Source organism: Falco naumanni, chromosome 1, assembly GCF_017639655.2.
Source record: "Falco naumanni isolate bFalNau1 chromosome 1, bFalNau1.pat, whole genome shotgun sequence".
Taxonomy (NCBI): Eukaryota; Metazoa; Chordata; class Aves; order Falconiformes; family Falconidae; genus Falco; species Falco naumanni.
This window is the reverse complement of record NC_054054.1, coordinates 51,184,127-51,198,025: the sequence shown is the minus strand read 5'-3', so window position 1 is coordinate 51,198,025 and position 13,899 is coordinate 51,184,127. Positions and strand designations below refer to the sequence as shown.

At 41.8% G+C, this 13,899-nt stretch overlaps 1 protein-coding gene across 2 annotated transcripts in view; it reads left to right on the top strand.

Moving 5' to 3' along the window:
- Positions 1-1,704: 1,704 nt before the first annotated feature.
- WFS1 (wolframin ER transmembrane glycoprotein) overlaps positions 1,705-13,899 on the top strand; it is a 34,328-nt gene continuing 22,133 nt past the window's right edge. The window contains exons 1-2 of one of the 2 annotated variants that reach the window (XM_040593673.1): positions 1,705-1,830; positions 3,840-4,037. In XM_040593673.1, the coding sequence (XP_040449607.1) occupies positions 3,845-4,037 (193 nt within the window). In that variant the 5' untranslated portion in view covers positions 1,705-1,830; positions 3,840-3,844. Of the gene's footprint in view, positions 1,831-1,913; positions 2,438-3,839; positions 4,038-13,899 lie in introns of those variants that run through there. The other variant, XM_040593682.1, reaches the window with a different exon arrangement.

The window sequence follows — 13,899 nt, the reverse complement described above, 5'->3', positions numbered from 1 at the left end:
AACCTTAAACTGAACTTCCCTGTAATGGCTTATGCCATGTTTGACTGTGCCTTGGAAAGGAACAGGCACAAGCAGCAGGGGAGACTTTATTTTTACATTTCCTTTTCAGTTACTTCTCCAGCTACCACCCTCATTTCCACCTGTTCCCTAAGCAAGTTACATCCATTAAGCACACCCACTAAATATCAAATCAGTGGTATAGAATAATATCTTGCGGAAACTGTGAATAGCTGGGGGAGCAGATTGCAGCAGTAGGAAGTTTGTCATATCTGAGTTCAGTCATGCTGTCAGTCTACTCTAAAGAAACAACTAAACATAAAACACAAGGTGGGCATTGTATGTTCCTGATAAAACCATATTACACTCAGACTTGAAATGATCTTCCTAAAAGTAACTCTTTTCTTTCCAAAATTTATTTTAATTTGAAGTAAACAGAAGCATAACTTCATGTTTCTTGAAACTTATTTTAGGTAAAAGAAAGAATTTTGTTATGACTTCCAAGGCAAGGAAATAGTAAGGATGCTGGGGACCATATTTTTGTTTGGGGATCAAAAAACCCAAGATGCAGTGACATCAACAAGTAGGATCTAACTGGCATTTGAAAAATGGAACATATCATAGCTTCCCATGATCTGCTGCCAACTTGGGACTTGTGAAAAATCAACTTATGTGACTAAATATGAATGGCTGAAGTTTAAATTTAATCTCCTATTTTGAGTTTGTGAGGTTGGGGTGGTTTTTTAATTAGAAGCTATTCACAGTACCTCGTAGGGACCTTGACTTATTTATTCTTTAGGTAAAAAAATTAGAAACAGTGTATTATTTCTAAAAAGACGTTTACTACCAATACAACCAATACAACACATACGTCCAAGTTTACAGCTCACTACCAGCCCAGCTGCTTTCCATGCAGGCAGAAGTAGTGTATACAGTAGCAACTTAAAAGACATTCAGGAATAAGTAGTTACTCTGTTCTCACCCTTTTCCCCCTTCTCTTCACTCCTTCTGCTCTCTGCGGAGGAACTCGGAGGCAGGAGGGCCGTGCCCCCTCTCAGACTCGGGGGAAGCCGCTTTCGCCCCCCGCGGCTGACAGGGCCCGAAGCCCTGCCCGCCTCCATGTTCGCTCACAGGAGGCGCTTCGGCAGGGCTGGCCCCAGCCCCTCCCGCCCCCCCCGGAAGGACAAGTGCAGGGCCCTGCTTGAGGGGAAGGACTATATCCGCACTCGGACAGCTCGGGACCGACGCCCGGGGAGGCTGTCGGGCACCTTCCCCGACGCTTGGTGGCCGCTCGGGGCGGCCTTCTCGCCGCTTCTAGGCCGCCGCCGCCTCACGGCTCGCCAGAACCCGCCTCGCAGCGGCTACCCCGCGAAGCCTCTCCCGAGGGCGGGCGCCACCCCTGCTGCCCCATGCTGCCACTCTGGAGCTGCCCGCGGCCGCCCCAGCCGCCCCCCGTCAGACACCCCCTCTCATCCCCGCGGGGCACGCCGCCGCCCCCCAGCGCGGGAACATGCCGCATACGACGCGCTGCCGCCGCTGCCCCAGCCGCGTTTCTCCTCCCGCCGGCCGGTGCACCGCCCCTGCGCGGCCCGCCCCGCCCCCGCCTCCGTCTCCTCCTCCGCCCGCCGGGCCCGCCCGGCAGCGGCGAAGCCTCCGCGGGCCGCGGTGGGCGGTGAGTGGCGGCGGGGCGGGGCGGGGCGGTCAGAGGGGCGGGGCCGGGCCCGCCCCCTTAGGGCGGTGGGAGGTGCCCCACTTGGCGCCTCGCAGCCTCTGGAGCCACCGGCGAGTTTGTGGCCGGGAGTCCCCGCTGGTGATTTCGTCCTGCCGGACTCGGTGAGCGTCTGGGGCGGGGACCTCTGGCAGGACGGCCCGAGCTGCCGGCCTCCCTCTGGCCCGCCGCCGTGCTTGGGGGACGCGCTGGGGTTCCCGGCCTTCCGGGGTGGCAGCCGCCGCCCGGGCGCCCTCCGGCCTCACGGGGAACGAGGCCGAGCCCTCCGGCTGCCCCGCCGGGGGTTGCAGAGTCACTGCTGGCAGCTGGGCTCGGCCGGCCCGGGGCGGCGCGGGCCCGCCGGTGCCTCCCGGTTCCCCCCCTTCCCTTCGGAGCTCTCCCGGGCTCCCCAGAGTCTTACCCCGCCTCCCGCTGGCAGGCCTCTAGGAGCAGCCCTACAGCCAAGCCGAAGGGCTAGCCTCGGTTCGCGCCTGAGCCCGCAGTAGGGAAAGTTGGCGGTGTGCTTTGCGGGGCAGGCGGGGGGTGACCGGGGACGGGAGCCCTTCTGGTGGCTGGCTGCCGCCGAGCTGGGCCTGCTGCGGGCCCTCGGCCGGGACCCCGCCCGGGACCCCGGTCTGGGGTGGGGGGGGTGCGCCCCGGGAGCCGGAGCCTGGCACCGTGGGGCTTCCGCTCGTCTCTGCCGAAGCGCTGAGGTCAAGCTTAAAACCAGAGGTGAAGTAACTTTTGCGTTTGTATAGTGGTTAAAAATACTCGTGCTGGTTTAGTGGGAAAGTATTTTAATCTCTTGTGTTTTCCTGGGGTTGTTTGAAGCTTGACTGAACTCTGTTGGTTTATTTATAACTTGATGTAGAAACATAATACAGAAATGCATTTACTTGTATCAGTGAAATATTTTCTGGTTCAGGGAAGCTTAATTTGGGCAAGCAAGTTGTCTGAAGTACAAAGAGTGTGTCTTACAGTAGTAAGTGTACTTACAACACATAAGTTGCTGGTGCTTGTAGCATCCTGCTGGGATTTTAGCGTCTTTTCAGTGGGGGTAGTTGTTGGCTGAGTTGAGCAGTGGATCTTTGGTTTTGGCTATACTACCTTCACCTTTACAAGGGCACCTTTAGGTCAGTATTCTGAATGTACAGAATTAAAAAATACAGTTTGTAAGTTTGTAGCCAGACACCCTCTCCAGTGTTCCTTGCAAATTGTTTAACTTGAGGGGAATTACTTTTAAGCACCGGGAGCGCTATGAGTTATTCTGTGGTAGTAGCGCGTGCCTGCACCTTGCTGCTGCCTGTCTTGTAAAAGCTGAGTTTTCACTAAGCACTTTTATGAAAGTTTCCTTATTTAAGAAACTTTATAATAGAGAACAGAGATCCTCACATCATTTAGGAGAGGGCTTACAGTGAAAGTTAAAAGGCCTTCTCTTGTAAGAAACTGTAAGACCTCTCCCTTCCTGCCTTAGTGGGTTTTTTTTTGTATGAATACTATTTTTTTGTATAGTTGGATATAGTAGTAAATAGCTTATTTTTGGATTGTATGTATTACAATTGGAAATGGCCATAAAGAGCATCTTTAGTGGTGTCCCTCACCTCATTTCCAGTGGCAGAGTTTTACATCTCCTCCTTTGCCTTCTTACCTTTCTTGTCTCTCTCTGTTGCCTGATTAGGTGGTGGCTGTGAACCAGGCCCTTGATGCATAGTGAAATTTTTCTATCATTATGGACACGTCGGTACTGTTCTATAAAAAGTTAGGGGCTAGTCTTTATTTCTTGCATGTGTAAGTAGAACATTAGATTCAAAGTAGTTATTTGTATCGAGTATTTATAGGATTGATTAATTCTAGTGTTTATCTATACTTCAAAATCAGTTTTTCTTTAGTTCATAGCAGTGGCTATTCTGGCACGATGCTATATGTGGTCACTCTTACTCAACAATAGCTGCTCATACATGGAATTACTGAAGAATGTATAAATACATCTTGAAGTTGCTGTCAGCCTTCTTGCTCTTTGCTATGCTTTTTGTTTAACTAATTATACAAGTATACTCAGATTTTAAATGTTTACTCTGGTTTTATATTGTAACCTTACTACCTGATAATTAATCATTATTCTCTTCTTTTACAGCTAAAATGAACTCAGATCCTGATCCCCCCTCAAGTCCCTCTCACCCCCAGCTGCATCTTGGAAGGTCCCAGCTAAACGCTGCTGCTGTGGACCATAGTGAGAACAATCAGAACTCGGGACCATCTTCAGGGGATAGTGCAACTTTTTCTTCTTCAGTTCCTGGCTACTCCCGTAGCAGGGAGAAAGCTGAAAAAAGTGGTAAATATGAAAGCAATTTCTGTGCAAAATTGGCTTATAGTAAACTTTGAGAGATTATTTTGTGTATATGTATTCTAAAATCTGTTTAAAGAGACACTGTAAAGTAGGAAAATAAATTTCTCCAGTTTATTTTAACCTGTTGTTGTGGAAGAGACATTTCTTCTGCAGCTTACCCCGTGCATATGTTCAAGTTTTCCCATCCAATTTTTATTATGCGTACAACCCAACAGGAAAGGAGTCTATTTGAAAAATTGGCAGGAAGAATTAAATGTAATTTATGAAAATATTAAGGTTTTGATTTAATTTCTTCAGTTGGCTACAGTGTGTGCTAACTCTAGCTTTAATATGAATTCTGATGTGGATGAATAGATACTACTATAATGTAGACTGAGGGAGTAGTAAGCTGATATGTGAAAACAGAGCAACAGAAATGAAGATTAGCAGGCAGATAAGAAGTTGGATTAAGAATCATGATACACTTTGAAAGGCAGAATGGTATTATTTTTCCCCTCCCTGCACTGTGAAGCCATTGAGTTTCAAAGATTGAGAAGACTGACGGGATGAGAGAAATGTCTTGTGCAAAAGGTAGAAAAAAAAATACCTGGCTCTTGTGTTCAGATGCTGAGTTCAAGTTTTAAATTCAATTTGTAATCTGACACCTGTGCAAGAAGGTCTTGTGTTTGAGGTCTAGCAAAATTACTACTCCTTAACTTTCTTTAAAATTGGACTTTTGATTCTGAAACTGCTTATGTGCTTGCCCTTGCATTCATAAATGAGTCACTCTATTGAAGGTAATAAGGCTATCCATGAGTTTAAAATTATTAAATGTGTGAATATCTACATGGCGTGTATCAGATGCAGCTGAGCTCTGCACATAGTTCAGGCCAATATTGTGGCTGTGTTAGCACATCTACTGTTTGCATCTAATTCAGAATTGGCTGCTGCAGTGTTCTGGGTTTTTTGTTACTAAAAGGCACGTTCCAGATGGAGGTATCATTACCAACTTTGTCATCTCTCCCACTGTGAAAGTATTCAGAGATGATGGAGAATTGACACTTCTAATGTTAATTACATGATTATTAATTTAGGATCAGTGCTAACAGGTGTGTTTTCTTCCTTCATTCTCAAGTTTCTTAGTATGCTTCAACAGGCAAAGAATAGCAGTAGTATTAGGATGGCATGCAGTTATCTTGGTCTTTGTTATGACTGAAAGAGGAAAACATAGGTTTCTGTTGTTGGTGTCCACATTCACGCAAGATTCTGAAAATACAAACTGTCAATCTAGTGGTGGTTTACACAGATTCTTTCAGGTATTCTTCTCTAGCCAATTTGGAGATTTTCTTACTCTGTATCAATATTGGGCTTTTTAAAATCATATTGATTTCTGTCATGGCTCTCTTTACAGGCCTGTGTACCCTATGCAGTTTTGTATTATAGATGCTTTTGTTTATAGCCTTGTAAAAGAGGACTTCAGAGCACTGATGTATTTCTCCATTTCAGTTGTGACTCATCTGTTCCCATGAAAATCTTCTCAGTGCCTGGTGCTACTGTCATTGCCCTTTCCACCCTCATCTTAATATATGCACGTGTTTAATGCTACGGAATGAGATACTATTGCCGTTGTGTCATGCTGGAGTCTCTTAACCAAGATTTTATTGGATTTAGATCGCAAATGCATTTGATAAGATCATGTTTCTTCATCCAGTATTTTCTTCTACGGTTATTTTGGTCTGATGTTATTTGTCATAATAATAACAGTTTCTACTGTGAGGGTGATGGAGTACTCGCACAGGTTGCCCAGAGAGTTTGTAGACTCTCCGTCAGTGAGGATACTGAAAAGCTATCTGGACATGGTCCTAGGCAACCAGCTGTAGGTGGCCCAGCATGACCAGAGCAGGGTTGGAGCAGATAGTGTCCAGAGGTCCCTTCCAACCTCAACCATTCAGTGATTCTTGATTTATTCTTGCCAACATATCTGTATTTCTGAACAGTGCTTTTTCTTCCAGTCTCTACTTACCTATACTGTGTTTAAGGCTATAGCATCAACATGAATGTTAAGTAGTTTATTTCCTGGAAACACCCATCTCTTATTCCTGCAGCATGATCCATATCTTGTAGCATAATCCAGTAATTTAATGAATGCCCTGGCTCTGACTCAGTAAAGCACTTAAGCACACACTCATCCTCAGCTGCACAGGTACTTCATTTGTATCAAACTCACTGTAGGTTTTTTCTTAGCAATTTTCAATCTATCTTCTGCTAATATATCATTAGGTAGTGTTTTTGTTAGTCCTTGTATATTTCGTTTCGCAATGGGAAGAGTGCTTTGAATTTATTGTGGAAATCAAATCTGAATTTAATGAAAAAAAATTTCAGTTGTTGAGCTTGAGATGACTTATAAATGTTGAGGGTTTTTTGGTTTTAAAAAAGAAAAGGTGGGTATTCCTATTTCTACTCAAAGCCCTTGCGTTCTCTAGAAAATTTCTGTTTATGTAAGTTAGGGTTTTGTGTATGTGTTAGGAATAGAATAAATATCAATACGTCAACTCTCATGTTTAAACTAAAAAAAAAAAAAAAAAATAGTTGCTTTTTCAAGGATGCTCCTGGACAGGACGTTTATTAGTGAGCAAAGCATATGCACTACTAATTAGGACTTCTGAAACTTTAAAACCATTGAGTCATCAGTATTCATGCAAGCAAATTACAGGAGAGTTGCCAGTTGCTTAAACACAAAAGTTCTGTCATTATTTAGTAGTCTGTGCCAAGAGGAACATAGTGGATAGTGAGGAAGACCAATGGCTGCTTGCTAATGAAATCTGGTGAAGTCTGTTGAAACACTGACTCAAATCTCCTGACACTTTTTTTATGCCTCCCAGGTGCACAGTTTCTGTCCAGCTGCTACATACCCCTTTTTGGTATCTGTATTTCATCCACTCTATGCATCCTCCTTCCTTGAGATACAGCCCTAAAGCAATGCAAAAAGAAATAGCTCAGATGACAGTTCTGGAGGTCGCAACACCGGATTCTCCAAATAGGCTTAAAAACATCATTCTTGTTAGTGGATCCACTTCCTCTATGTGTACACAGAGCAGAGCTAGGAAGAAAGGACCTTCAACATACTTAATTAGCGTGTGAATATCTGAATACTGCTGCTAGTAATGTAATGTTTTTGGAAGAGAGACATGAATCCACATTCCAGGTAAGTTTTCTGTTTTGCTGGGCTAGAGAGCAGCTTTCTGTGGCCCAGTGGACGTTTCACTTTTGGTTCAGATGAAAAGAAAGCAGAGTTGAGAGAAATTTCTCACAGTACGATAGTGATCCGATACTTGCCTGCGATATTTGGATTGAAGTAACTGCTTCAAGTCAGCCATGATGGTAACTTGAACTGGACTGTCTGTCACCCCAGGTAACACCATTTCTTGTAATGCTTAAGTACTTTCAAGCATGTGAAGTGTCTTACGTAAAAATGGACTGCCTGCCAGTCAGCAGGTAAGAGGATGTCCTAGGATAACAGAGAAATCTGGGAGACAGTGTGAAGGTAATGATCTTTTATATGTGGATGAAAAAGATTTGATTTGGGGGTTTTTGCATCATTCATGTACATTTGCTAGCCAGTAAGGTTGGAGAGGCGGAATCACGTAGGAATTAAGAGGTGAGAGTTTGGGAAGTTTTTGACAGCATTGTAATACTAAGTTGCAATGCTCGAATCTTTTTGATTAAGGACTTAATTTTTGTTCTGTCCTTGTTTTTGCTGTTAAGGAAATATGCACAAATATCTTGCTCTGAAATTGAGAACATATGGGGAAGGTATTTGTACTGAGAGCTTTGCAGACAGAAATAAATTTGTTACGTTTTGTTTGTAGATGTGCAGAGTTCTGCTTGCACTTAAGAAGGTTATGAGGTGCTTTTGTATCTCTTGGAAGAAAATTATTTTATAAACTGCGTGACTTAGAATTTATAAATAGTACAAAAAAATTCTTCTAAACAGTTTACGATACATTGTAACAATGTAAAACAGTGTGTCTCCAACCCATTGCTAAATGATAGCTAACAAATATGGAACCTCTCTAATTTACAAATATTTTCAGAGTGTTAACCTCTTCCACTTAAGGTTAAAAAGAATCTTTGCTTCAAAGCTCTATTTTAGCACCTATATGTCTTCATTTTCTGGCAGTTTGCTTGTACACACTAACTCTTGATGCAGAGTGAAATGTTTGTGCGAAGCCTGAAGAAATCTCACAAAAATCTTTGATTATTAGAAGAGGAGTATTATGCCTTGGAATATTAATTACTTAAAAATTTATCTGTCAGTTTACAATGCCCCTTCAAATTTTACCTGCAATTACTCAAACTTCTGGACAGCTCATTTGCCAAGCATTGCTGTAGGGGAGAAAAGATTCTATCTAAACAAAAGTTAATGACTATTTTCAGATAAAATTTTGGGACGTCATCATAGTTGGTGCAGAACAATGGGAATTGGCTTTCTCAGATCTGCTGCTATTGCTGTCAATAACCTGCTGGTGTTTTTACCATAGGTAGGAGTAGTTTTAGACACCCATATATCTGAGGAAAGATTATCCATCTTTGCCCCTTTCACTGTATGAAATGCATAAATGTTTTCTTTGGCTGATAACAAAGATACTGATAACACTTTTTGCATTCACACAATGAACCTGATTAAGAATCCTAGAATCATAGAATGGTTTGTGTTGAAAGGGACCTTAAACGTCACCTATTTCCAACCCCCCTGCCATGGGCAGGGACACCTTCCACTAGACCAGATTCCTCCAAGCCCCATCCAGCCTGGCCTTGAACATTGCCAGGGATGGGGCATCCACAGCTGCTCTGGGCAACCTGTTCCAGTGCCTCACTGCTCTCATAGTGAAGAATTTCTTCCTAACATCTAATCTAAATCTATCTATCACCACATGCCCTTGTAAAAAGTCATTCAGCTTTCTTGTAAGCCCCCTTTAGGCACTGGCAGGCTGCTGTAAGGTTTCCCTGGAACCTTCTCTTCTCCAGGCTGAGCAGCCCCAACTCTCTCAGCCTGTCTTCACAGGAGAGCTGTTCCAGCTCTGATCATCTTCGTGGCCCTCCTCTGGACTTGTTCCAACGGGCCCATGTCCTTTTATGTTGGGAACTCCAGAGCTGAAAAGTGCCCTAGCTCAATCTTCTTCCACCTTCCGCTTAGGAAGTCAAAATAATCTGTTAGTTTATGATAACAAAATGTTTGATCTAGCATAGTCCCAGAGTGTTAGAAAGATAGAAATGAGCAGCCAGCGGGTAGAAGGGGAAGAACTATACTCAGATTAGTAGATTTATGTCATGAAATAGAGGCTCTGTAAATTGTTTGGTGCTAAGGTCTCAAGGTTCCTCTTGTACACATTTAAAAATTTAATCTAGTGGTTGGAATATAATCTGTTAATTTAGTTTCCTCCAAAAGGAACCTGGTGTGTTCCACTGTGCAGACAGAATGCATTAGATGGAAAGAGTTGAAAAGTTAAAAGCACATTACTCATCTGAACCAGTTCTCTAATATAATGTATTTGCATTCAGCAGCAGCAAAAACTGGTAACCTCTGGAGATATTTTACAGTGGCTTTGGAGGAAAACATTTGGAAGTACCTAGTACCTGTACATTCATCTTCAAATAAAACTGGAACAAATCCCTGCTACACTACAGTGCTCTTGAAACTCATGCTGCTAGAGGGCCCTTTGCAGCAGCAGGCAGCACACTTCATTGAAAAATTTAGGTGAGACTGGAAACAGTAAACTGGGAAATGAAACCAATCCTTTTCAAAGTCAGTTAATTATTAGAAGTGCTTACTAAGCAGGGTAAGGCTCTGTGGACTTGCAAAGCAAGCAAAGTCTTGGGTCTTTTTTAAGGGCCACTTTTGATGGTAACCTGATGAACTGCTAGAGTGTGTTTGTGGTGAAGAGCTTAAACTGCAGAACTGCTGAAATTCTCTTGAGCATTGTGTAGGTTCTTATGATAACTTTAGATCTTCCTCTACAAAAATATGTGAGCTTGGTGAGGTTTATCTTTCTTGCATTGCTTTTCTGCAGGTTGTGGGTCCATCGTTGTCATGTCGCCCCCCCCCCCCCCCCCCCCCCCCCCCATTTGTTTGGTTTTTTTTTGGTGGAGAAGGTTAATAATGATGATTATCAACTGAGAAATTACAAAAAGCTTGCTTATTTTTAACTTTCCAGTTTTGGAATGTGTTAGATTTATCACAGATAACCCATAAAGGATTTAATCAGAGATGCCTGTATGGAAAAAGCAGCAAGGCTGTCTCATTGGTTGTGTGTAGAATTATTTTAATGACTTTAAATGATCATTGTACGATAATAGCTATGCTAGAAAGAAACACCTTTTAAGAATAGTTTTCCCCTCCACTTTTAAAATTTATAGTCTCTATAATATCGTCATCCTTAGTTTTCCACCTACATGCTTTTTTTCCTTTGTTTTATTGCTCTCCTGACAACTTGCATTCATTTTGTGGGGGTGCAGAAGTTGCTCCCTTTTCAACTTAATGCTATTTGATGACTTGCAGTTGTGGTATGACTAAGACTGTTACCGTATCTACAAATGCATTGCTGCTCCCAGAGAAAGAAAAGTTGAGTCCTAGACTTCAACACCTCTGTAAACAAATGTTATTCTCCTCTCTCCCATCCTTGTTATCACCTTTAAAAATAAAATGTCTGTCAATGTATGTTAATACAAATATTTTCATTTGTTCTTGGGGCAAGTAAGACCATCTTAAGATCTAACCATGGAAGTGCATGGAAGAAAAACATGCAATGTACTCGTGATTGAACCAGACCCTTACTTTGCAGTTAAGATAAGAATCCAGGAGGCTTCTGAATAAATGAAAAGATTCAACATTTGCTAATAAGCAAATAAATATCTGAAGTTAATAAAACCATTTATCAGAACAATGGTGTTTGTAGCACAAAATACTTCTCCAGTCTCTTCCCCTGTGTCATTATATTCTGTATGTACAAATCATGCTTATGATGTGGTGCCTAATGCCTGCTTGCTTTTTGAGTGGAATATCAGTCTTTCCAGAAACTTTACTCCTACATAGGTACTGCACACAGTGCCACTGGACTCTCGGAGCTTGTGGAAAGTGAGTAGGAGGATTTCTCTAGAGACTCAAACTGGCTCTGCTGAACACCAAAAGCTCAATAGTATGATCCAGGGAACACATAAAAGCTATTAGAACCTACATTTTTTGTTACAAACAACTTTTTCTACAAGCACACTGGTAATAGACAATCTACCTGTGGACGAACAGTTTAAATCTTTTTCCTGAAAGAAATCAGACACCATTAACTTTGGAGGTATGCTTACATAGCATCTTCTAGCTAATGAAAGGATTTCTATTTTGCCATTAATATGTATATGCCTTCACTTCTAAGTATGTCTGAGATTCCAGAAATCTTGATTCATAGTGAAAACAAAATCTAACAAAGCTGTATGCTGTTCCCTGAAGGTTTTGAATTTGTTGGGTTTTGATTAACTTACCGGACTTGTGCTTACAGAATGAACTTTTTCTGCAAAAAAATCCTGTGTAATACTCTTATCAGAATTACCACTATACACTTCCAAAAGGGACTGGAGGCATTTTATAGGATGTGACTCCAAAAGAAATACCTTCTAGGGAGATTTTGCACATGTTGATAACCATGGACAGGCATGCCCTTCAGCTTTCATTTTGCTACTTTTTCTTTGACTGTTGCTTGAACAAATACACCTGCATTATTTACTTAGTATGTGCATGCATTCTTGTTGCTTGCTTCCTACCTAATGCTATAAAATCTTGGTATTTCAACAGGGTAAAATTTTCTTCATACCAGCAAATGAACTATTGCTGAGAATCTGCAAGAAAATTATTTTCTATAGTTAGTACATTTAATTTGTGAACTTCTTAAAGCAAATTCAGTCGTCTAATGTAAATTTACTGCTTCATGTTTGTGACAGGCTGTTATTTCTGATGTTTCAGTCATGCTTTTAATTTTTTTAGTAGCCCAGAAAGACCAGATGTTTACAGTACAGTCCTAGCGTGGTTTTGAACAGTGTAGTAAGACCTCTACTGACTTCAGAAGAAGTTATAACAGTTTCTCTTTCTGACTGTACCCTAGCAAAGGTAGATATTGGAGGAATAGAGAACAAGACTACTGAAAGCTGAGGAGTAGGAGGCAGAATTCCTTTACAACAGTGGTTTGAGAATCCCATTCAGTTGGCCAGAGCCAAATGACGCCAATGCTTCAGGGCAGTCTGCAAATAGAGTTTTTGCAGGTGGGTTGTCTTTAGAAGCTGGAAGCTTAATTTTTTTTAAGAAGCCAAGCAATGCTTTTTCTCTTTTGGTTAATTTTAGCTTTGCTCGACAGAAAGCATTGAAATCCAGCGGACAGAACACGTTTTGGGGCCCTTAAATGTAAACTAAGGATGAAAAATTAATATTAAAAAATGACTGGCTTCCAGCAAGCTGACTTTCCTTGCGGATGTTTATGGTAATAATTAAGGTGATATGCATCCTTTCTGTGCACCACCCGACCTTCCTTTGGGACAAGATTTATAGCATGTTTTTGAGCTGTTACTTGCTGTTCCTTTTTCAAGCTAATCCAGTGCTGGGTTAGATAGCTACAGTTTAATATAAACTCTGGTTTTGCTGATGAAACTTGTGGTACAGAGTGCATTTATAAATTAATGATAGTAGAACAGTTAGACTCTATCTGCAAGTACTATTTAGGAACTTTTATTATCTTCATGTTAAGTATGGAATAAGTTTATATGTTGCACTTCAGAGGCATGTTTTTGTGGAAATATCTAGACATAAAAGATATATTAAAAATCCAGCTTCATGTTCATCATAATGAAAGTCATGAAAGAGGCTTTTTCGAATACAGTAGCTAATCTTGTGTCTGTATTTTCTGTGCATGTCTGTCTCCACCTGCACATTTATTTGTTCAGCTTACCTTGTGGAGCGTGGTGGGAGAGGTGGAGTTGAGCAGCAGACATAGGTTGTTTATATCAGTATCCTCTCGAAGTAAAAGTGAGCAATTTTCTTTGTGGTTCAGATGATACTGCCTTTCACATTCAATTGCAGTAAGGCCTTCTTGCTAAAGTGGTAAAGTGATGTGTGTCTGAGGCTTCAAGTAAGTAACACCACTGTGCAATGTGACAAAGATCAGTTCAGACATCAGTACGCTTCATGGTATATGGAGAATTTGTTCATGTGTGGGAGAAGATGTAATGTCAAAGACTACTTTCTTTCCTCCCTGCTCCCACCCTAGTGATTTAGCTGATGGAAAGACCTGTGGATGAAAGCTTGTTCCATACTACTCTTCATCGAGCATGTAAATTACTCTTGTCAGTTAATGACATGGAGCTGAGGGAAATGTTTGACATCCTGTGACTTCTTATAAGTACAAAACCCGCTTATATTAAGTAGTGAGCTTACTGGATAAAGCTAATAAAAATACGAAGTAGGTATTTTTTTTTCTTCTTCTTCTGGATGCTATCCAGCTTTATCTTCTCTCCTACCTGAACTAACAATGGAGTGTTACTGTTTGTGAACTGTGTGTGAAGGCTTGAAGTTGATACCAATGCTCAGTATTAATATTGGAGAACCTGAATGGAGACAGGCTTTTTCAGGTTCGGATTCTTGTTACCTTTTTCATGAGAGTCCTTTACATTATTTATAATACGCCTGTTAGACCCAGGGAGCTGTTTCTAAATGCAGTGCTAGTGCTGTCCTTACTTGATTTTATTCATATTTTACTGAGATGTTGAAAATGTTCAATAGCAGCTGTTTCTTTCTCAAAATGTTCTTTAGTGCCTTGCAGCCTAGAGACTT